General features: G+C 47.1%; 1 protein-coding gene across 1 annotated transcript in view; it reads left to right on the top strand.

The window, feature by feature from the left end:
- The window catches only part of DSG4 (desmoglein 4), a gene marked incomplete at both ends in the record, with an annotated part of 44,266 nt that overhangs the window by 10,769 nt on the left and 10,948 nt on the right, over positions 1 to 22,549 (top strand). Inside the window, 13 exons of the mRNA XM_079783471.1 lie at positions 1,250 to 1,381; positions 3,823 to 3,978; positions 4,324 to 4,468; positions 5,195 to 5,361; positions 5,552 to 5,686; positions 6,533 to 6,718; positions 9,912 to 10,183; positions 11,458 to 11,597; positions 13,875 to 14,102; positions 17,180 to 17,485; positions 18,617 to 18,756; positions 18,892 to 18,955; positions 19,688 to 19,887. Coding sequence (XP_079639597.1) covers positions 1,250 to 1,381; positions 3,823 to 3,978; positions 4,324 to 4,468; positions 5,195 to 5,361; positions 5,552 to 5,686; positions 6,533 to 6,718; positions 9,912 to 10,183; positions 11,458 to 11,597; positions 13,875 to 14,102; positions 17,180 to 17,485; positions 18,617 to 18,756; positions 18,892 to 18,955; positions 19,688 to 19,887 — 2,271 coding nt within the window. The remainder of the gene's footprint in view (positions 1 to 1,249; positions 1,382 to 3,822; positions 3,979 to 4,323; positions 4,469 to 5,194; positions 5,362 to 5,551; positions 5,687 to 6,532; positions 6,719 to 9,911; positions 10,184 to 11,457; positions 11,598 to 13,874; positions 14,103 to 17,179; positions 17,486 to 18,616; positions 18,757 to 18,891; positions 18,956 to 19,687; positions 19,888 to 22,549) is intronic.

Genomic DNA, 22,549 nt, shown 5'->3' with positions numbered 1-22,549 from the left:
AAATGAAGCTTTAGCTAAAACAAACATACAATTACCTATGTCTCAACAAGTACATAAAGAGTTACAAAAATATATGTGTGTGTGTGTGCATGTGTGTACATGTACACAAAAATGTTCATGCGTGTAGTAACATTTCTAAAGTCTTTAATAGTATACTAGTAAAACTCTTAAACACCCTCCAACAACAGCAATTAAGACTATAAAAACACACAGCAAGCAGAGACGATGAAAACACATAGCCAGTATTGAGGATCCATATAGGTGCCCATGGGATTAGGGTGGTCACCATCATTTCAGTTAAAACATTCTTCTCATCTGAAATAATCTATTTGGATGCACAGCCAGAGTGGTGTCCTCACCAACAGAAAGAAGCATCCTTCCTCTCTTTGAGTCAAGTACACTCACCAGCACAACCTCCCAGGAATGCACTCACCTGGCACAGTTACAGCTGTTAACCTCTGGAGACCAGAAAGCCTGGTCAGAGCTCTGTGAATGGTGAGGTGGGCAAGGTCCCTACCTACTGCAACATTGGGTCCTGCCCACCATAGCCACAGACACATCTGTCCACACCGAGTGCTCCTTACAATGTGGCCCTACCCTAAACATCACTGAGCATGTGTGGTCCATGCCAACTGGACCTTGATATGGCCCTGTCCAAGCTCAGGAAACATCCCGGGTTCAAACAGCCCCTAACGCTTATGTATGCTGTTGGTTTACAGGAGTAAGACATAAAATATTATCATGTATTATTAGTCCAATCACTATGTTGTGGCTGCACTGCCAATAATAACCCTCTTGCCTTGGTAGCCTAGCTGGCATGGGCACGTGGGGGAAGGTAGATGGGTCCGCTTAGACACCCTCATGAATGCTTTTGGACCGGGCCAAATACCAAGGACCTTTTGGCATAAGCCAGATGTTTCCGTGATGTCTGGACCAATGTCTGCTCATCAGCGGACAGACTGAAAGAAGAAAGACTACATACACACCCCATATTATCCAGTATCACATTACGGGCTCCACTCAGCCAACAAAGTGTGTTCACTAGCACATATAGTTAGCAGTGAGACGGTTCCAAAAAGAAGTGGCTGCCGAGGATGCCCAAGCTCTCTACCTGGAGCGGGAAGGTGGGAAAACACTTTTTGTTCCGCACACTCCATGCCGGAGCCGCTTGTGGGCGAGCCTCGCCGTGAACGGATGTCCCTCCTCGGTAAAGCCGCCTGACGCGGCACTGTGCCCTCTTCCGCTCAAGGTCAAAGAGCTGGACGTGGAAAAGGGCACGACCAAGTGGCAAACTGTCAGGAGACAGAAGCGCGAGTGGATCAAGTTCGCGGCGGCGTGTCGAGAGGGAGAGGACAACTCCAAGCGGAACCCCATCGCCAGAGTAAGTGGCGCGACGCCGAAGGCCTGGGGAGGGCAGGCGGCCCTCAGCATGCCAAGGGCGCCGGCTTCCCCGCTCACCGGCACCCAGGGAGCTGGTGCTGGGGGGGGTCGCCCGCCTGGGCTGCGGAGGCCCCCTTTGCTATCACGTTCTGGGAGCGGCTACAGCGCAGAGGATCCTGAGTGATCCGGGGAGACCCGGGCCTCCAGCAGGACAGGGCTCTGTGCGCCCACCTGCTGCTGCTCCTCGCCTGCCCGTTCCAGGACATGTCTGCACACACATGTCTGCTGCTGCTCCTCGCCTGCCCGTTCTAGGACATGTCTGCTGCTCCTCGCCTGCCCGTTCCAGGACATGTCTGCATACACATGTCTGCTGCTCATCTGCCTGTTCTAGGACATGTCTGCACACACATGTCTGCTGCTCCTCGCCTGCCCGTTCTAGGACATGTCTGCACACACATGTCTGCTGCTCATCTGCCCGTTCTAGGACATGTCTGCATACACATGTCTGCTGCTCCTCGCCTGCCCGTTCTAGGACATGTCTGCACACACGTCTGCTGCTCCTCGCCTGCCCGTTCTAGGACATGTCTGCATACACATGTCTGCTGCTCATCTGCCCGTTCTAGGACATGTCTGCATACACATGTCTGCTGCTCCTCGCCTGCCCGTTCTAGGACATGTCTGCACACACATGTCTGCTGCTCCTCGCCTGCCCGTTCTAGGACATGTCTGCACACACATGTCTGCTGCTCATCTGCCCGTTCTAGGACATGTCTGCATACACATGTCTGCTGCTCCTCGCCTGCCCGTTCTAGGACATGTCTGCACACACATGTCTGCTGCTCCTCGCCTGCCCGTTCTAGGACATGTCTGCATACACATGTCTGCTGCTCCTCGCCTGCCCGTTCTAGGACATGTCTGCACACACATGTCTGCTGCTCATCTGCCCGTTCTAGGACATGTCTGCATACACATGTCTGCTGCTCCTCGCCTGCCCGTTCTAGGACATGTCTGCACACACATGTCTGCTGCTCCTCGCCTGCCCGTTCTAGGACATGTCTGCATACACATGTCTGCTGCTCCTCGCCTGCCCGTTCTAGGACATGTCTGCACACACATGTCTGCTGCTCCTCGCCTGCCCGTTCTAGGACATGTCTGCATACACATGTCTGCTGCTCCTCGCCTGCCCGTTCTAGGACATGTCTGCATACACATGTCTGCATACACCGATATTCTCCTGACCAGCCCGGCAGTCTCACTAGATCCAGAAGTCAGGAGAGCCCAAGCGGTAGGTCAAACAGTGGCTCTCAATAAGGAAGGAGCGCTGAGGAAGAATGTGTCAGAGTTGATCCATGAAGGGCAGGATCCACATTAACAGCTTCGCTAGCTCTTCCTAGGCCTCTTGGCCTGGGGCACTATTGCAGTCAAGGGCAGTGGTTTATCAGAACTCGGTCCTTAAAGTTGTCCATCCAATCCAGGAGGCGTCAGCAGTGATATTACAGATACAATCTCAGCTCGAGAAAAGAGATGTATTCTCTCGCAGATGTTTTCAAAGTTTGGGAAAGCTTTTAAATTGATATTGTTCCCATTCAACACACATTTACAGCTTTATATTACCCCACTGCTATTGTATATTCTTTCCTTTATATTTGCATTTGAGGGATTTCCTGGATTTTCGTTTATATAAATAAGATCTTTGGACTAGAGTGGAGCTCATCCAAGTTGCATTTCTAGCTGTCTTTATTTAATTGTGGATATTTGGGTAACAAGTCTTAGTATTTTACTGAGTGTTCTCATCTTTAGTATATAGGTTAGATTTCAAACTTTAAACTACCTTTGTTTAAATTTATGAGCCATAGATGTAAACCTATGAAAACATAATCTAGATAGCAGAATATGTGCCATAAACTCTGTTTGGGGTGAGTGATATGGTAGGTTTTGATTTGTAAAATTATTGCCAATATCTCTAAACACTGTATTTCTCTTCTGATTTTCTTAATGAAGTGATCTACCATTTTGATTGAATCTCAAATCCAAGTCTAAGCAGGGTACATATTAATACAATACAATCTTCTTACAAAAAAGTAAAGATTTTGAGTAATTCTGTTAAACTCTTTCTCTATGTGCAAAACAAATCAGGAAAGTGAACAACGTAACGTGAATAATAACAAATCTAGCGTCGGGTGTGGGTGTTATATCAGTCATTGGGGTGGGTGTATATATGTTACCTCATTCAATCTCCACAACAAGCCTAGGCTGTAAGTTGTATTAGCCCATTAGAAACCAGTACTTGACCAAATCAGTGCTTTTTCCAAGGTCACACGGGCCTATGCCACGGGGCCGGGTTTCAATATGAGACCTACGTGGCTACAGAGCCTTTCCCTGCTCATTCCACCACACGGTGAACTTCACAGTCCGCCCTAAAGCCTCGCCACTCTCTCATAGATCCGATCAGACTGCGAAGTGAGCCAGAAGATCACGTACCGCATCTCTGGGGTAGGCATTGACCGGCCGCCATACGGGGTGTTCACCATTAACCCTCAGACGGGGGAGATTAACATCACCTCCGTGGTGGACAGAGAGATAACTCCCCTTTTCCTGGTAAGTCACAGCAGTGTGCTTTGATTTAGACATTGTTTTTCTTGCCTTTAAAAAATATTTCACCCCAGGACTAACGCCTACCTCTGATAAAACACAGTGGAATGAAACTGAATAAAGGGCTTGAGGAGGTAGGAAGAGTATGAAAATAGATTATGGTTCAGAATTCTCTCGTGTGCTGCATAAGCACGTGATCAGATGTCTTGACAATACTGAAATTACTAGACTGTAAAAACAGTCTCAGTTGACTGGGAAAATTGTTTCTTTGCATGTTTCCTTAGATATTTTCAAGCATGTGACTTAATTTCCTTTGGTGGAGAAAGACAGTCTTTTTCCAACTTTCCACAGATCTATTGCCGGGCTCTGAATTCACGGGGTGAAGACTTAGAAAGGCCCCTTGAGCTTAGAGTCAAAGTGATGGACATAAATGACAACCCTCCGGTCTTCACACAAAACGTGTACACAGGCAGCATCGAAGAGAACAGCGATGCGAGTGAGTAGGCCAGTCTCCTCCTCCGCACTGTGCCACTTCTGTTCCTCTTGGACAAAAGCTTTAGGAGATTGAAATACAAGTAACTTAAAGCATTTAAGGAGTGCAAGTACTTTATAAACTGTAAAGGGTTTTATAGAAGCAAACCACTGTGATTTTTATCACCAATAGTGTAGCTAAAGTTATAGTAAGGCAGGGTAGGGCAAAAGTAGATTCATAGGTGTGAGTACGTGAAACACAGTTTATTCTTATACTATTAGTTATTAGTTACTAGAGGCCCAGTGCACGGATTCGTGCACCAGTGGGGTCCCTCGGCATAACCTGCAGGGATCTGTGGAGGAGCCACTCCCGCCCATCCTGGACCCACTCATCCCAGTCAGCCAAGCGGCACTCCCGCTGTGGGAGTGCACTGACCATCAGGGGGAATCTCCTGCATTGAGTGTCTGCCCCCTGGTGGTCAGTGAGAGTCATAGCGACCAGTCAACCAGTCAAGCGGTAGATGTGTCAAGCGGTTGACCAGTCACTTAGGCTTTTATATATAGAGATTGTATGATTGTCCATACAAACAACTGTAAACTCACTTTTGCCCCACCCTGTCCATGCTCATGGATAACTAGAAGAGAGAGCCTGAAGGGGAAGGCCAACCATTCTTTCTTCCTTTGCCAGCTGATTTACCAAACTGATTTTAACAGAGTCCCCAACACTCTCCATCTCCATCTTCATTCCTAGACACACTGGTGGTGAAGTTAAGTGCCACCGATGCAGATGAAGACAATCACCTGAACTCTAAAATCGCCTACAAGATCATCTCTCAGGAGCCAGCAGGTGCACCAATGTTCATCCTGAACAGGTACACCGGCGAGGTCCGCACCATGTCCAGCTTCCTCGACAGAGAGGTAAAGCCTTCCGTGAATGAATGCGAAGAAATAAAGGATACAGAGTTTTGAGAATACAGAGATGAAATAACACATGTATGCCCTTCGTCCAGTGTAAAGGAGGGAAGGAAAAAGAATCCAACCATTATTTGTGTTGGGTTTTATTCAAATCAAGACCTAAGTCTTATAATTCTTTTTCATCTTAACCAAGGAACACAGTATGTACAACCTCCTTGTGCGGGGCTCGGACCGAGACGGAGCTGCAGATGGACTGTCCTCGGAGTGTGCGTGTAGGATCCAGGTCTTAGATGTCAACGATAACTTCCCCACCTTGGAGAAAACCTCCGTAAGCTGTTTCTCTTATCATCCTTTCACATAAATGCCAATCACCAATTTATGTTCCCACTAGTTGTGGTTTTTTTACAGGTATGGATGTACTCAGCTGTGCTATATAAACCTCAGCATCTTTATGTATAATAATGAATCTTAATTTGGGGTATTTGCCTTGGAGTCACTATTCCATAATGATCTCCTCTGTGAAAGCAGTAGACCAATCTCCTCCATATATTCCATTCAAAGAAGTGTAGAAATTTATTAACATCATTCTGGGAATCCTATAACAATGGTGATGGATTTTTATATGCCCAGTGATTTACTGAATCAATTCTAACAGAGTCCCAAACATTCTCAGCTTCCACTTTCACCCTTGGGCACAAAGAAGCATAAAACCAAAATCGGCGGAGCCAGACCTGGCTTGCCACTTGTTTGGGTAAAAAATAGGTTTTCTGTTGGACCACAGGGTGCTTATTCCTTTGCATGTTGTCTGCGGCTGCTCTGATGCTACAGCAGCAAAACTGAGTAGTGACAGCACTAATCGCAGACCCACAAAGCCCAACGTATTTATTACCTGGCCTTTTATAGAAAAGGAGGAAGGGATGGAAAATTAAAAATAAGCAAGAAAAATGAAACAATGCAGTCTGGCCCTGATTTTACATATAGCACAGGAAAATCACTTCTATTATCTTATAATCATTTTATTCTTAGATTTCTTATGGACTATATGTCATTTAATAATGACGTAAAAATCTCTGACACAGTTTGTTGTTAGTATTTTAAATAATAATTCAGGATTTGAAACTAACTTTCCTCTTTTGAAAATTCACTGATTATGAAATTGGTCTGTGTCACTCAGTACTCAGCAAGCATTGAGGAGAACTGTTTGAATTCGGAACTGATGCGGTTAAAAGCAATTGATCTGGATGAGGAAGGCACGGATAATTGGCTGGCGAAATATGTAATTCTCTCCGGGAATGATGGGAATTGGTTTGAGATTCAAACAGACCCACGAACCAATGAAGGCATTTTGAGAGTCGTCAAGGTACAGTATGAGATCTGCAACTTTTTCTTTTAAAGATGTTTTAAAATACTTTCAGAGACAGGGTCCGTCTACAAAAAGCAACCCACAGCCTTGAACACTGTTTCTGTGAACAAGCGCCCTAAGTGAGCTTCCTGTGTCAGGCTGAGACCGCCAGCCAAGCCGCCCATTATTTATTACCAAGAAAAGTAAGAAGGCTCTTTTGTTATCAGTGCCCAATGTCTAGTGGAGAAGTCAAGACAAGGCCCCACATTAGAAAATAATATGGGAGTTAAAAACATAATAAATAGCCCGGCCGGCATGGCTCAGTGGTTGAGTGTCAACCTATGAACTAGGACAGTGGTCGGCAAACTGCGGCTCGCGAGCCACATGCGGCTCTTTGGCCCCTTGAGTTTTTAGCAAAGGCCAGCTTAGGAGTACCCTAATTAAGTTAATAACAATGTACCTACCTATATAGTTTAAGTTAAAAAAAATTGGCTCTCAAAAAAGAAATTTCAATCGTTGTACTGTTGATATTTGGCTCTGTTGACTAATGAGTTTGCCGACCACTGAACTAGGAGGTCATGGTTCAATTCCCAATCAGGGCACATGCCCAGGTTGTGGGTTCAATCCCTAATAGGGGGTGTGTAGGAGGCAGCCCATCAATGATTCTCTCTTATCATTGATGTTTCTATCTCTCCCTCTCACTTCCTCTCTGAAATCAATAAAAATCCTGTATAATAAAAGCCTAATATGCAAATTGTCCCCTCGACCAGGAGTTCAACCCGGGGGCGGGGCCAGCCAGCCAACTGCCCGTGGTCCCTCTTCCCCAGCCAGCCCCGCGGAGGCCCTGGCCGGCAGCCAGCAGCCGCTAGGGACCCTACCCATGCACAAATTTCGTGCACTGGGCCTCTAGTACATTATTAAAAAAAAACATAATAAATAGTAGTACAGATGTCATATTAAACATAATCAATTGCTAAATGGGTGAAATATGAGAGAATGATTGAGATCAGAGGTGGGATGCTTTTGAGCTAGATCTGTCTTAAAGTATTTCATACAGGGAGTAAGTTAAACAGGACCTTTTAACAGACTGCTCAGGTGGGAAATGAAGTGAGCACGCATACAGGTGAGAACACGTAATGCACGTGCAGGGCATGTGAGCACCTCGGTGGAGCGTGCAGAGCATCCGCCTAGAGAAGCAATGAGATTCAGGAAAGGAGATGCTGAGTGGGAGCCGGTCTGCTGAGAAACTTGAATACCAATCTACAGGGTTTGGCTTTTTCTTATAAATTAGCGTTTCTCAAACTACTTTCCATTTTTTACTTAATGGGCTGCAATATAATCTAAAGGTACAAATTAGAAACAAAACTACAAACTAATAAGATTCAAATTAACATCTTTGTAATAAAGGAGATTAATTTCTCAAACACAATTTCTACTAACAACATGGACAGAACTTGCAGCTATGAGCATACATACAGACAGACGCACGCACACACTTAGTATGGCCCCTGGTGATCATTCAATGTTGTCACCTCTTTTCTCTATTCCTGTGAAACTTTTATCAGTCTATTCAAAAGCCATTTAGACTCCTTGAAATGCAGACATATCATTTACATATTGAGTCTCTCTCTGTTCTTTTTGAAATTATCTGGAGCAATTAAAACATTACTACTTTACTACGAAACACAACCATTAGCATGGAAATCATGTGGTGCACAAATTTATAAGGTGGTCATCAAAATTATGGAAAAAATCTTTACATTTTACGCTTGTCATTCTAATGAACACAAAAAAAATAATTCATGCAATGACCATCTATGACTTATATAATTGTCTTCTGTGAGAGCCAAAGTGTTTTAAAGACATACTTAGGCCCTAGCCGGCTTGGCTTAGTGGATAGAGAGTCAGCCTGCGGACTGAAGGGTCCCAGATTCGATTCCAGCCAAGGGCACGTGCCTGGGTTGCGGGCTCGATCCCCAGTGGGGGGCGTGCAGGAGGCAGCCAATCAATGATTCTCTCTCATCATTGATATTTCTATCTCTCTCTCCTTCTCCCTTCCTCTCTGAAGTCAATAAAGAAATATAATTTAAAAAAAAATAAAAATAAAGACATACTTAGTTTATTGCAAAAGAAAACTATTCGATTCAATTTCATGAAAATTGGTTAAGGTAGTGTTAGATGCTGTGTAGACAAAATATCTATATTTTTTCCCTGCATAACTTCCCAAGTCTCTTAAAGAGAGCAGAAAATATGCTTGAAAACATCAAGATGATATGACAAGGCTAGTTAAGATGGAGTGGAACCCCTTAACATGTGTGTTAGCACATGGCTAGAAGAACTGTGTGTTTAGATAACATATGTGCAATTCCCCTAGGACTTGGCATTTGGAATGGTGTTACTAATGACCTTTACTCAAGCCACCCTCAGTCACAGGCTTTTGACTAAGCTTTCTATAACCTTTTCCTTAGTGTGAGGGCATTATAAATGCTGTAGTTCAACTCCAATTTATTGAGAATTACTATGTGCTACGGATATGAGAGTGAATGAGACGATCTCCATTCTCAAGGAACTTGTAGTTTTAGAAGACAAAAAAGAAAATTAAAAATTTCTCTGTCAATAACAACTTTCCTTTTGCTATTTATTGATAAATGTGTATTGAAATACTAACACACAATACAAATATATGTATGTGTGTATATACATTCACTTCGACTTTGAGAGGAATTGCTACTCAATTAGAATTTTAACAAAAAAATATTAATATTGCTCCTTTAATCTGTTGATTACACTTTCAGAAATGCTCAGATGTGAATTCTACATAGGAAACTGGGGCCTATGTATTCAGTTAACAGTTGGGGACATTCTTTCTTTCATTCTAATTTTATTTTTTTATTTGTCATAAATACCTCATTTGGAAAGAAAGATCATTTTTCATTCCAGGGTTTTTATATAAGAAGTTCAAAACTCCAGATTTGAGTCCAATTTAAATTCACGGGCCTAAATGACCTATACACCTCATTATCTAAAAGATAAAGCGAATAACATGTCTGAGATACACCTCATGCCATAATAAATAAAATGTTATCAATTCACAATCAGAATTGCATAACTCCTGGACTTTATGCTGGTGTGTTGTGTCCTTACCATGGTTTCTTATTCTGTCAAAATAATTCTTTTGCTGTTTCAGAGTTTTTAATTTCTATCATTTCAGATGCTGGATTATGAACAAATGCCTAATATTCATCTTAGCATTGGAGTCAAAAACCAAGCTGAATTTCACCACTCAGTTGCCTCTCGATTCCGAATGCATTCAACCCCTGTGAGAATTCAGGTCATTAACGTGAGAGAAGGACCCACATTTGATCCAAACTCCATGACTTTTAGTGTGCAAGAAGGAGTAAGAGGGGATTCCTTAATGAATTATGTTCTTGGCACATACACGGCTGTAGATTTGGACACAGGGAATCCTGCGACGAACGTCAGGTACCGCAGACCCTTTGCTGTGTTCGAGTGGCAGCGCGTGCTTCTGTCCAGTGCTGATCCGTGGAGCATGTGCTAGTGTGTGGGGTTTTAAACATTTTTGGAGTCTTGCTTTGCCTGTTCACCTGTTATAGAACACTATGTGGCACTGACATGTTCTTAGAATGTTAACAGTGTTTTACAGGCTGTAAGGGCGCCAACTGGGTGTAGGAGTAATTGTGTCCAGGGAGCAATTGTAAGATCAAAGAATCACCTTCAGTTACTCTGAGTCTCTTTGATCTTTTATGGCCAGGGGTACCACCCTGGGCCTGGGCTGACTAAACCATATCGTAAACAATAAGACATCATAAAAGATGAGTCACCGCTTGTTGTTGTTTTTGTGTTTTTTTTTTTACCTGTGTTATCTATAACTTTGGGGCTAATTTCAACCTTCTACTTTATCTTATAAAGAAGGATAGTATATATAGAAGAAGCTAAAATAATGTAGAGAGTCAGAATTAGAAAACTGAAAAGTAGGAATTAGGGGCACAAGGTATATATATTATACATGAATTAGACCTATATAAGATAGTCTGGAAAATAATTACAGTGAAATATACAAACATTCTTTATATCCTTACCTTGTCTCCCTTCTTACACCCAAAATTTTTTGAGTGCACAATCTGTTGACTTATAAATTACTTTGATTGGAACAATTTTGATTATTTAATGAGCTAACAAATTAACAGACAACAACAATTATGAAGTCTGTCAGTATGGGATAGAGGAAAAGGGTATGTCAGATAAGGGCCATGGGAACTTAAAAGTGTGCCTGGTACAGACAAAAGGTCTTCGCCCAAGCACTTGGCATCAATTACGAGCCACAAAACGCACACACACAAATGGAATAAATGATACCACAACCTCTGAAGGCCAACAATAAAGTGCTCTGAAACCAATACAGCTTAAAACTGAGCAACAACCGATACATCCGTGTGAAATGAATAAAGGGTATTTCTTTGATATTGCTACAATTTAAAATCAAACCGGAAATAGACTTATACGTTTTATGAACAATTATGTAAAGAAGTAGAGGAGTAAAAATGAAATTTTAAAACTCTGTGCATTAATATGTTCAATATTGAAATTTTATTGACATACATTTTATAATCCAAGTCAATTATTACTGTATATTACTGTAAAGCAGCAAACACCATATATAAGTTAAATGCATTGGATGTGACTAAACTTATTAACTTTCATATAAGCAAATGATGAACTTATTTCCTTAAAAACAGGTATATCATAGGACACGATGCTGGCAACTGGTTAAAAGTTGACTCAAGGACTGGCGAGATACAATTTTCTAGGGAATTTGATAAGAAGTCAAAATATATTACCAATGGGATATACACAGCAGAGATCCTGGCTATAGATGGTAAGAAATTTATATTCAATGTTTTAATAAAATTATTAGTTTGCATTAAGTTTGAATATTATTCTAATGTTGATAGTAGATTGACTCAAATAAAATATATCATTCAGGGGTGTCTGCCAGACTTATAGAGTTCTAAATGCCTTAGACCAAGAACTGAATTCAGTACACTTATAAGCACCATTTACATTTGTCATAATTTATCTCACCTACTTCTAAAAAAGAGTTGTATCAGACCTAGTGTAAAGCATAAAAGTTAAAGCATATAAAGAAAATTCCTTTTCTGTTTATGGCCTTATCGCTTGAGGCGGTTTGCGGGATCTGCAGGGTGTGTTAGGAATGTTTACTCAAAGTGCAGCAAGATGTGCCCAAGTTCACTGGGGATGAGCTGCAGGGAAGGCAGTGCCGCAGGCAGAGCCACGGCAGTCCCTGACTGAGCCGCCGTGAGAGGCCTGACGTTGCCCAAAATAAGACGTTAAGAACCAAGAAGCACAGGTTATTGCAAATACAAGACCCAAACTGGAAGAGAAGTCCTCAGCACAGATGCACTGAATGAACTTGTCCCTGAGCTGCTTTTCACGTGGGACAATCTATTGGGCCTTCCTCTTGGTGGGTAGCAACAGACATTTGTTTATCAATAGTTAATGATTCTCCGGAGCACCGCCTAGGAAACCAGCTCCTGCATAACAACACACCAAAGGTCAGCAACCGGCAAGGGAGGAAAACGGAAGTCCCAGGTACATTCCTAACAGAACACAGACAGACACTGCAGGTTTGCCCTGAGTTTATACCTGAGCTTTACCATAGTAACCAACGACAGAGAGAAATGGGCAGCGTAAGATTATAAAAGAAACCATGGTAACACCGAAGCAATTACAACTCATACATTCCGGTCTCCATCCTGTGAGTGTCGCTTTTCACATCTGGGACAGTCACAGAAGCAACACAGCCTTATTTATTGTCAGTATTCTGGAAGGCCTGTTCTGGCGTGGACTCAGCATGCTGATCAGAGCCTACGTTCGTCCATGTCCATTGATCATCTGTGAAAGTCTTCAAAAACTAGGATAAAAATCAGTCATTTCAAGTGAATAAAGAAAGAGAAAAACACTATCAAAAATGTATCGACGAAAGACTACACACAAGGCCATCGTCTGTTCATAAGCAGAGTGTGCCCTGGCACAGCGCCTTCGAATCAGACAGCCTGTTCGAAGATGACGGCCACCGCTCCTTATACAGCAAACGACACCGGGCAAACACCGCCAGCAGGACCCTGAGCTGTGGGCTCCCGCAGCCGACGGCCCTGACAAAGCCCCGGAGGACCAGGGAAGACAGACAGCCATCTGTGGGATGATGTGATGGCTCTCAATGAGAGCCTAAGCCGGAAAGTCCACGCTGAATCGGGAATTAAGAACCTACTGCACAAAACCATTAGGGTACCTACAGCCTTCCAGTCCATTTCCCTCTGATTACCTGGATGGCTCTCCACGGAGGCACACAAAAACCATCTTTAAGAGACGTTGTTTAACTTCTCCAATAATGTTCTAGTTTACAAATGATAAAACTAAGACCCTTCTCAAGTTAAAAACAAAATAATTCTTTATTCGTCGTAACAGAACATAAAGTAGAAAAATGGACTAAAACCCAGCCTACTATTCCTGGCACCTTGCCCTTTCTGATAAACTATATAACCTAGAATTTATTCCAAAGATGTTAGGGGGGAAAAATGAAGTATTTTTATATTTGTTTTCTGAAGTACCTTCTCAGAGAGAAATAGCATCTAATGGGTGGAATTAAACAGTCAAAATGGAAAGAAAAAATACAAATAGTTATTTCATTTCAGTTGTGGTTATTTCAACAACCCAGGAGTCAGTAAGCATCCTGAAATGGCGGCGCGGAGCTGGCTGGGGTCTCGGTTGCGGGGACAGGGTGGGAATCGACAGCAGCAAGCCTTCTCCAGGAAGGACATTTCCTTTCACATCTTAGGGTGCAGAGGAGTTGGCAGAGTAAGATGGAGGTGACAGCATTTTAGGAAGAGTGACTAGGATGAGAGGGAGTCTTGAGTTAGGAGGAAACTTGTCCAAAGAACTAAGAAGGCAGCGTGGCTGGGAGGTTGAGCAGAGGCCAGGTGCTTCAGGGCGGTGACGCAGGCAGGAACCCGTCACGCCATCTCAGGAGGCCCTCGCACCGCTCCCATGTGCTGGGGCATCGCCAGGGGATGTGAGGAAGGAATTTCTCCCTGACACCATTCACCCCATCACCCACGATGCTTTGCCCTTCCAGATGGCTCTGGGAAAACGGCTACGGGAACCATCTGCATTGAAGTTCCTGATGTCAATGACTACTGTCCAGTCATTGTTGCTGAAAGTAACGCCATCTGCATTGCTGCTCCATCCATCCTTATATCCGCGAGAGACGTTACCCATCATTCTTACGGGTCTCCCTTTTCCTTCTGTGTTGTTGACCAGCCACCAGGGACAGCTAACTTATGGGATATCAAACCAGTAAATGGTAAGTGGAATGCAAACTTGCTCACTTAAAGACCAAAAGCAAAAAACAATTATCAGTAATTTGTCAAGCCATGACATATTTCTTTTTAATATATTTCTATTGATTTTAGAGAGGAAGGGAGAGAGAGAGAGAAACATCAATGATGAGAGAGAATCACCGATTGGCTGCCTCCTGCATGCCCCCTACTGGGGATTGAGCCCGCAACCCCAGGCATGTGCCCTTGACTGGAATCGAACCCGGGACCCTTTGGTCCGCAGCCGACACTCTATCCACTGAGCCAAACCAGCGAGGGCCATATCATATTTTCTATCTCTGTTCCATAATTCTCACCATATTCATATTAAATGAAAAAAAATCATATGCACACTTAGGCTATCTGGAAAAATGTTGAACTGAAATAAAAGTAAAAATATTTTATCAATACTGTATTTACAAATAGTAGTATGTAAAGATCAGTTTAGCCATTATTTTAGGTAGATGGGGTGCTACACAAATATTTGATTAGTTTGAAATAAACCGAATCCTTGACAAACTCGCCAGATGTCACAATTCCCGAGCCTAAACTATTTCAGGCAAGTCACTTAAATGTCTCTGAAACTCAGGTATGCCATAGATTTACATCTACACATTTTCTACTCACTTAGAAGCATATGAGGTCAAAGAAATCCTACATAATAAAAGCTTAATATGCTAAGTGCCTGATCATCCGGTTGGCCGTTCAACCAATCAAAGCATAATATGCTAATGATATGCTAAGGCTGCTCAACCACTCGCTATGACATGCACTGACCATAAGGGGGCAGATAGTTGACAGGTCAACCAGTCACTATGATGTGCATTGACCACCAGGGGGCAGATGCTCCTACCAGTAGGTTAGCTTGCTGCTGGGGTCCGGCCGATCAGGACTGAGCAAGACGGGCTGGACATGCCCTGGAGCCCTCCTGTGTCCCTCCCTGGCCCCGATTGTGCACCGGCGGGGTCCCCCGGCCTGGCCTGAGCCCTCTCGCAATCTGGGACCCCTCGGGGGATGTTAGAGAGCCGGTTTCAGCCTGATCCCGCAGGCCTGGCCGAGGGACCCCCACTGGTGCACCAATTCATGCACCGGGCCTCTAGTTGTTTCTATAAAGAGTTATGAGCTCAGACTTATTTGTAAGGATAAAAATTTAAATCCAATTGTGCGATATTAGATGAACTGTTAGGCAAACTGTGGTACATATTATTAAGATGTAGTACTATGCAGCATTAAAATTAGAATTATGTGAAGCATTTAGATACAAAGGAATGCATCAACCGAAGTATGTAAAGTATAAATATCCCAGAATGTATGTGTGTTTGTATTGTTGCTATATAAAAATGAAAACTATGATTAAATTGAAGAGTAAATTTCAGGCAACATAATATTTAATATACTTTAGGTTAAATGTCGATTAGAAAGTGAAATGCTCAGAGGGCCTCATTTGGGCTAAGCTGGCTCCCTAATCTCACATTCACCTGGTAAAATAGGAAAGACTTTGGAGACAGGGGTGTGGGGGTCGGGGGGGGGGGGAGATGGAGGTCATATGGCAGAGCCCACGGTGAGAGGAAACACTCCCCCTTTCTGAGGCCACCAAGCTTCTCCATCCACAGGAAGGAGAAACCATAAACTAATGCTGGGGAAAATGCCCCCACTAGCAACTTAGCCAAAGAAAGAAATGTTTTCCCCACAAAACCTTTTCACTCGTCTCCACAAAACCACTGTAATCTTTTAGAAAGCTAAGCGTATTAAAGCAATTCTATTAAAATCAAGACAACTCTGAATTCACATTTCCCTATAAAGTCCAATAGTCCATTCTTAAACAATAATTTCTAGCCACATTTTCCTCATTCAGATCCTAAACACTATGAGTAAAAAATACAAGAAGAATGTTCAACATTGAAATTGGTAATGATATTCAATGATATTATAGATTTGCCAGTAATATATATATTTATCCTATATAATAAAAATCTAATATGCAAATCGACCGAACAACAGGACAATCGGTCGCTATGACACGCACTGACCACCAGGGGGCATATGATCAACACAGGAGCTGCCACCTGGTGGTCAGTGCACTCTCACAGGGGGAGTGCCGCTCAGCCAGAAGCCGGGCTCACGGCTGGCAAATGCAGCAGCAGTGGCGGTAGCACTAAAGATGTCCTACTGACAGCTTAGGCCCGCTACCCATGATGAGCAGGCCTAAGCCATCAGTCAGACGTCCCCCAAGGTCCCTGGACTGCGAGAGGGTGGAGGCCGGCTGAGGAACCCTTCCCCCGCAAGTGCATGAATTCCATGCACCGGGCCTCGAGTTTATATATAATGACACTAGATATAATATTCCCAGAGCCCTGTTTCAATGTTGGTGTCGAAGAACAGAATAAGCTTTCACCTGACATGCCACTAGGCCACTGCTTTATTCAGGCCTTACTTTGTGCCCAGGCTACATTTTGGTACAACTAGGTGGTGTATCATATAGCTAACTGAAAGTAGTAAGCAATAATAATTATTATTAAGTGTCATGAATTAATTACTATTCATGCATTAGGTATAAATTTAATCATCTTTAAACTGCCTTGGGTTGATAAATAAATTTCAATCAATATTTAAGCAATAGTTTCTATAGAAAACCAATAGGCAATAATAGCACAAAGAATCAGAAAAATAATAGTTATTGGAATAATTTTAAATGAAAGGGCAACGATTCTGAATAAGAGATAAACAACAGTCTTAGGGAGGATATGTGTAAATTGTAATCCTAAATAGAAGACTTCCAATATTTCCTTTCAGCTCAATACTCTTCCTTCATTGGACAAATAGCAATTGTGTTCATATTATGGACCAAATATTGCTGCTCTGGGTGAGCAGCAGCAGCCCGGTCGTCTTTGTAGAAATAACAATCCAGCAGGAAAAATTCATTATAAGTGTTTCTCTGTTTTGTTTCTTAATAAGTAGAGGGAGCTCTGTGACTAAGGGATCAGGCCCTAAGTCGTGCTTGAGTATTAGAAACGGTCACCAGCAAGTGATTTAATTCTTTTCTCTTTCCTCTCCTCCCTTTCAGCTACCTCGGCCCTCCTGACGGCCGAGCAGCTGCTGTCAGCGGGGGCTTACCAAATCCCAATCCTGGTGAAGGACAGCTTCAACCGGGCGTGTGAACTGCCACAGACAGTTAAGATCGAGGCCTGCGACTGTGACATCAGCCAAACATGCTTGCATTCGAGCACTCCGGGCATCTCCACCGGGGATGGCAGCTCAGTTACCGGCGACATATATGGGCCTGTCCCTGGCGACCGCATTGAGGGTTCAAATGTTGGCCTGGGACCAGCAGGGATTGGCATGATGGCTCTGGGCCTCCTACTACTGCTCTGTAAGTCCTGGGTTAAATCCCTCTTCGCAATAGTTCCTCCAAATAAGAAGGGAACCAGGCTTGCATTCATTTGGCCATTTCTTTTTAGTATCTATGGCAATTTTTGTGAAAACCTGGAACTAAACAAAGGAACTGGTGAGGGCAAGTACGTGTTCAATAACGGTAACTAAAGAGGTCTAGAATTAGTGAGGGTCATGAAGATGGGGAACACATGCAAATCCTACGTATACTATAGCAGAGCATAAAGTAAGCCTCCGGTGAAACTGCAGCAGAGTGCTTCAGGAGTGAGAGGCACAGCAGTTAAGTCCAAGCGGGAAGGCTGGCCAAGTCTTTCTGGTGGAAGTGACTGTGAACCACTTCCTGAAAAGCCGAGGAATTTCTTAGACAGAGGATGTTGTGTGTACACATACACATACATATCCAGGGACCTGCACATACACACATGGCCATGGAGGTTAATACATATTTACTCGAATGTTAATACATAGTTACATATAGATAGGCTTATGAATACATACACAGGCACAGATGATTATTTGTGAATAAATACACATATGTAAATGTGCATGCATTTATGGGGAACTAGGAATCCTAACATCTGATTTGAAGCCTAAACCTGCTACCACCCAGTTCAGGAATCTCGGAGGAGAGGAAAGACGTGCTTTCCTAACCTGCCGGCAAAGGGCCCAGATCACATGATCTAAATCCCCTTCGTTCCAGCTCCACAGTCTATGTCAGTGGTCGGCAAACCGCGGCTCGCGAGCCACATGCGGCTCTTTGGCCCCTTGAGTGTGGCTCTTCCACAAAATACCACGTGTGGGCGCATACGTACAGTGTGATTAAAACTTCGTGGCCCATGCGCAGAAGTCGGTTTTCGGCTCTCAAAAGAAATTTCAATCGTTGTATTGTTGATATTTGGCTCTGTTGACTAATGGGTTTGCCGACCACTGGTCTCTGTGATCTGGTGGGTTTGTATTTATAAACTCGATCTCTTAGGGGGGAATGATGCTCTGACATTTGTGTTCACCCTCTGGTTCTAAACATAACGCCACATTTCCCGCAAAACGCGACACTCGTGACCCCCTACGCGGAGCCGCCTCTCACTCTCCCTTCCCGCCCCTCCCCTCGCAGTGTCGCCGCTCTTGCTGCTCATGTGCTGCTGCAAGCGCAGGCAGCCCGAGGGCCTGGGCACCCGGTTCGCCCCGGTGCCCGAGGGCGGAGAAGGCGTGATCCAGTCCTGGAGAATAGAAGGGGCCCATCCCGAGGACAGGGTGAGTACGCGGACAGGGCGTTTCCATGGAAACCGAGCACGTCCTGGCAGTCACACAGCCCACGAAAATAGAAAGATGTCCATTTTAAATATTTAACAAAAAACATTCTTTTTTAATACATTTTTTTCTTTTCAGGATGTGTCAAATATATGTGTACCAATAACAGCTTCCAATACGCAGGATCGTATGGATTCCTCCGGTGAGTGGACATCAAAATTTTAAAATTTGCAAAATTATCCAGCCAGATAGACCTCATGCCCCCAGATGTCTCCCAGCCCCCTCTTCTCTCACAGCCCCCCCTTCTCCCCCAGCCCCCAGATCTCTGCCAGGCCCCAGATCTCCCCCAGCCCCCCTTCTCCCCCAGCCCCCCTTCTCTCCCAGCCCCCCTTTTCCCCCAGCCCCCCCTTCTCTCCCAGTCCCAGCTCTATCCCAGCCCCAGATCTCACCCAGCCCCAGATCTCCCCCAGCCCCCAGGTCTCTCAGAGATGGCTCCTCAGTGTCCCAAGTCAGAGGCTGGGGAGAATGAACGCCCCTGGGAGCCAGCTGTCCCCAGCACCAGGGTGAACCAGGGCTGTGAGCTCCTTAGCAAACACATGGCTGCCTTGCTTTGGAAGGTCCTGGGGAGGGTGCAAACCGTGGAGGCCGGGAGCTCGCCAGAGGCGGCACTGCAGGCATGACTGGTGCGGCACTGGCTGGTGCGGCACTGGGCCTCCCCCAGGCTGGTCACACTTCCCGTCCAGGGGCCAGGTGCACGCACAGTGCCAGGCGCTCAGGCAGCTGCTCCCCGCGGTGGTCACCAGCCTGGAGGGTGGCTGTGATGTCAGGGTGCCTCGCCTGGTTGGGGGGCCGGGGGGCCCCGCAGACAGCCGGGCAGTGGTTTCCTGGACACACAAAGCGACAACTGCAGCACTGAAGCCCCTTCTCCCCACAGAGATCTACACGAACACGTACGCGGCCGGCGGCACGGTGGAGGGGGGCGTGTCGGGCGTGGAGCTGGGCACCGGGCTGGGCACCGGCCTGGCCGCCGGGGTGGGGGGCACCCTGCGGAGGAGGAGCTCCACGCTGGGCCCCCCGAGGGAGCAGGCAGACACGGGCCTGAACCTGGCGTTCCTGGACAGCTACTTCTCCGAGGTAACCGCCCCCACTCCCCTCCTCACCCCCATCACGGCCCCCCGACCCCGGCACCCAGGAAGCAGGCCAGGCCGCACACAGCAGCCAGGCGGTGGGTGCTGCCTCCTCACCCACCTCCAGCAGCAGCAGAAAGCGGTCCCTCCCCTTACAGTGCAGAGGCCGCGGGGAAGCCGCCCGGGAATGACTGGCTGTCACTGGGGAGAAGGGCCACACCGCTCCTCCTTCACTGCCTCCCTCTTCCCACTCTCCGCCTTCTGGTTCCTCACGTCTCCCACGTTGTTGCCCCTAGCAACCACAAGCAGCAAGATCCTGACTGAGAAAAAATACATGCATTTGTGTCCTCACCTTAGGACATCCTTCCTGCTCTGCAGGTGCCTCCGCAGAAAGGAGAGGAAGACAGTAAAAGCCAGGGCTGGGGAAGGAAAGGCTGGGCACTCAAGAACAGCAGCCCCAGGACTCGGCTAGGTCGGGCCTAGAACCCAGGGCTCCTCACCCCTGTCCATCCTCACCCCTGCCCATCCTCACCTCTGCCCATCCTCACCCCTGTCCATCCTCACCCCCGCCCATCCTCACCCCTGCCCATCCTCACCCCTGTCCATCCTCACCCCTGCCCATCCTCACCCCCGCCCATCCTCACCCCTGTCCATCCTCACCCCTGTCCATCCTCACCCCTGTCCATCCTCACCTCTGCCCATCCTCACCCCTGTCCATCCTCACCCCTGTCCATCCTCACCTCTGCCCATCCTCACCCCTGTCCATCCTCACCCCCGCCCATCCTCACCCCCGTCCATCCTCACCCCTGTCCATCCTCACCCCTGTCCATCCTCACCTCTGCCCATCCTCACCCCTGTCCATCCTCACCCCTGCCCATCCTCACCCCTGCCCATCCTCACCCCCGCCCATCCTCACCCCTGTCCATCCTCACCTCTGCCCATCCTCACCCCTGTCCATCCTCACCCCCGCCCATCCTCACCCCCGCCCATCCTCACCCCCGCCCATCCTCACCCCTGCCCATCCTCACCCCTGTCCATCCTCACCTCTGCCCATCCTCACCCCTGTCCATCCTCACCCCCGCCCATCCTCACCCCCGCCCATCCTCACCCCCGCCCATCCTCACCCCTGTCCATCCTCACCCCTGTCCATCCTCACCCCTGCCCATCCTCACCCCCGCCCATCCTCACCCCTGCCCATCCTCACCCCTGTCCATCCTCACCTCTGTCCATCCTCACCCCTGTCCATCCTTACCCCTGCCCATCCTCACCTCTGCCCATCCTCACCTCTGCCCATCCTCACCTCTGCCCATCCTCAGCCCTGCCCATCCTCACCCCTGCCCATCCTCACCCCCGTCCATCCTCACCCCTGCCCATCCTCACCTCTGCCCATCCTCACCCCCATCCATCCTTACCCCCGCCCATCCTCACCCCTGCCCATCCTCACCTCTGCCCATCCTCACCCCCGTCCATCCTCACCCCTGCCCATCCTCACCTCTGCCCATCCTCACCTCTGTCCATCCTCACCCCTGTCCATCCTCACCCCTGCCCATCCTCACCCCTGCCCATCCTCACCTCTGTCCATCCTCACCCCCATCCATCCTTACCCCCGCCCATCCTCACCCCTGCCCATCCTCACCTCTGCCCATCCTCACCCCCGTCCATCCTCACCCCTGCCCATCCTCACCCCCGTCCATCCTCACCCCTGCCCATCCTCACCCCTGTCCATCCTCACCCCTGCCCATCCTCACCCCCGTCCATCCTCACCCCTGCCCATCCTCACCTCTGCCCATCCTCACCCCTGCCCATCCTCACCTCTGTCCATCCTCACCCCTGCCCATCCTCACCTCTGTCCATCCTCACCCCTGTCCATCCTCACCCCTGCCCATCCTCACCCCTGTCCATCCTCACCCCTGCCCATCCTCACCCCCGTCCATCCTCACCTCTGTCCATCCTCACCTCTGTCCATCCTCACCCCTGTCCATCCTCACCCCTGCCCATCCTCACCCCTGTCCATCCTCACCCCTGCCCATCCTCACCCCCGTCCATCCTCACCTCTGTCCATCCTCACCTCTGCCCATCCTCACCCCTGCCCATCCTCACCTCTGTCCATCCTCACCCCTGCCCATCCTCACCTCTGTCCATCCTCACCTCTGTCCATCCTCACCCCTGCCCATCCTCACCTCTGTCCATCCTCACCCCTGTCCATCCTCACCTCTGCCCATCCTCACCCCTGTCCATCCTCACCCCCGTCCATCCTCACCCCCGTCCATCCTCACCTCTGTCCATCCTCACCTCTGCTCATCCTCACCCCTGTCCATCCTCACCCCCGTCCATCCTCACCCCCGTCCATCCTCACCTCTGTCCATCCTCACCCCTGCCCATCCTCACCCCTGTCCATCCTCACCCCTGCCCATCCTCACCCCCGTCCATCCTCACCCCTGCCCATCCTCACCTCTGCCCATCCTCACCCCTGCCCATCCTCACCTCTGCCCATCCTCACCCCTGCCCATCCTCACCTCTGTCCATCCTCACCCCTGCCCATCCTCACCTCTGTCCATCCTCACCCCTGTCCATCCTCACCCCTGTCCATCCTCACCCCTGTCCATCCTCACCCCTGTCCATCCTCACCTCTGCCCATCCTCAGCCCTGTCCATCCTCACCCCTGCCCA

This window comes from Cnephaeus nilssonii (assembly GCF_951640355.1).
Source record: "Cnephaeus nilssonii genome assembly, chromosome: 11".
NCBI classification, from domain to species: Eukaryota; Metazoa; Chordata; class Mammalia; order Chiroptera; family Vespertilionidae; genus Cnephaeus; species Cnephaeus nilssonii.
Note: the sequence above shows the minus strand (reverse complement) of the source record. Positions and strands in the feature narration are given on the sequence as shown.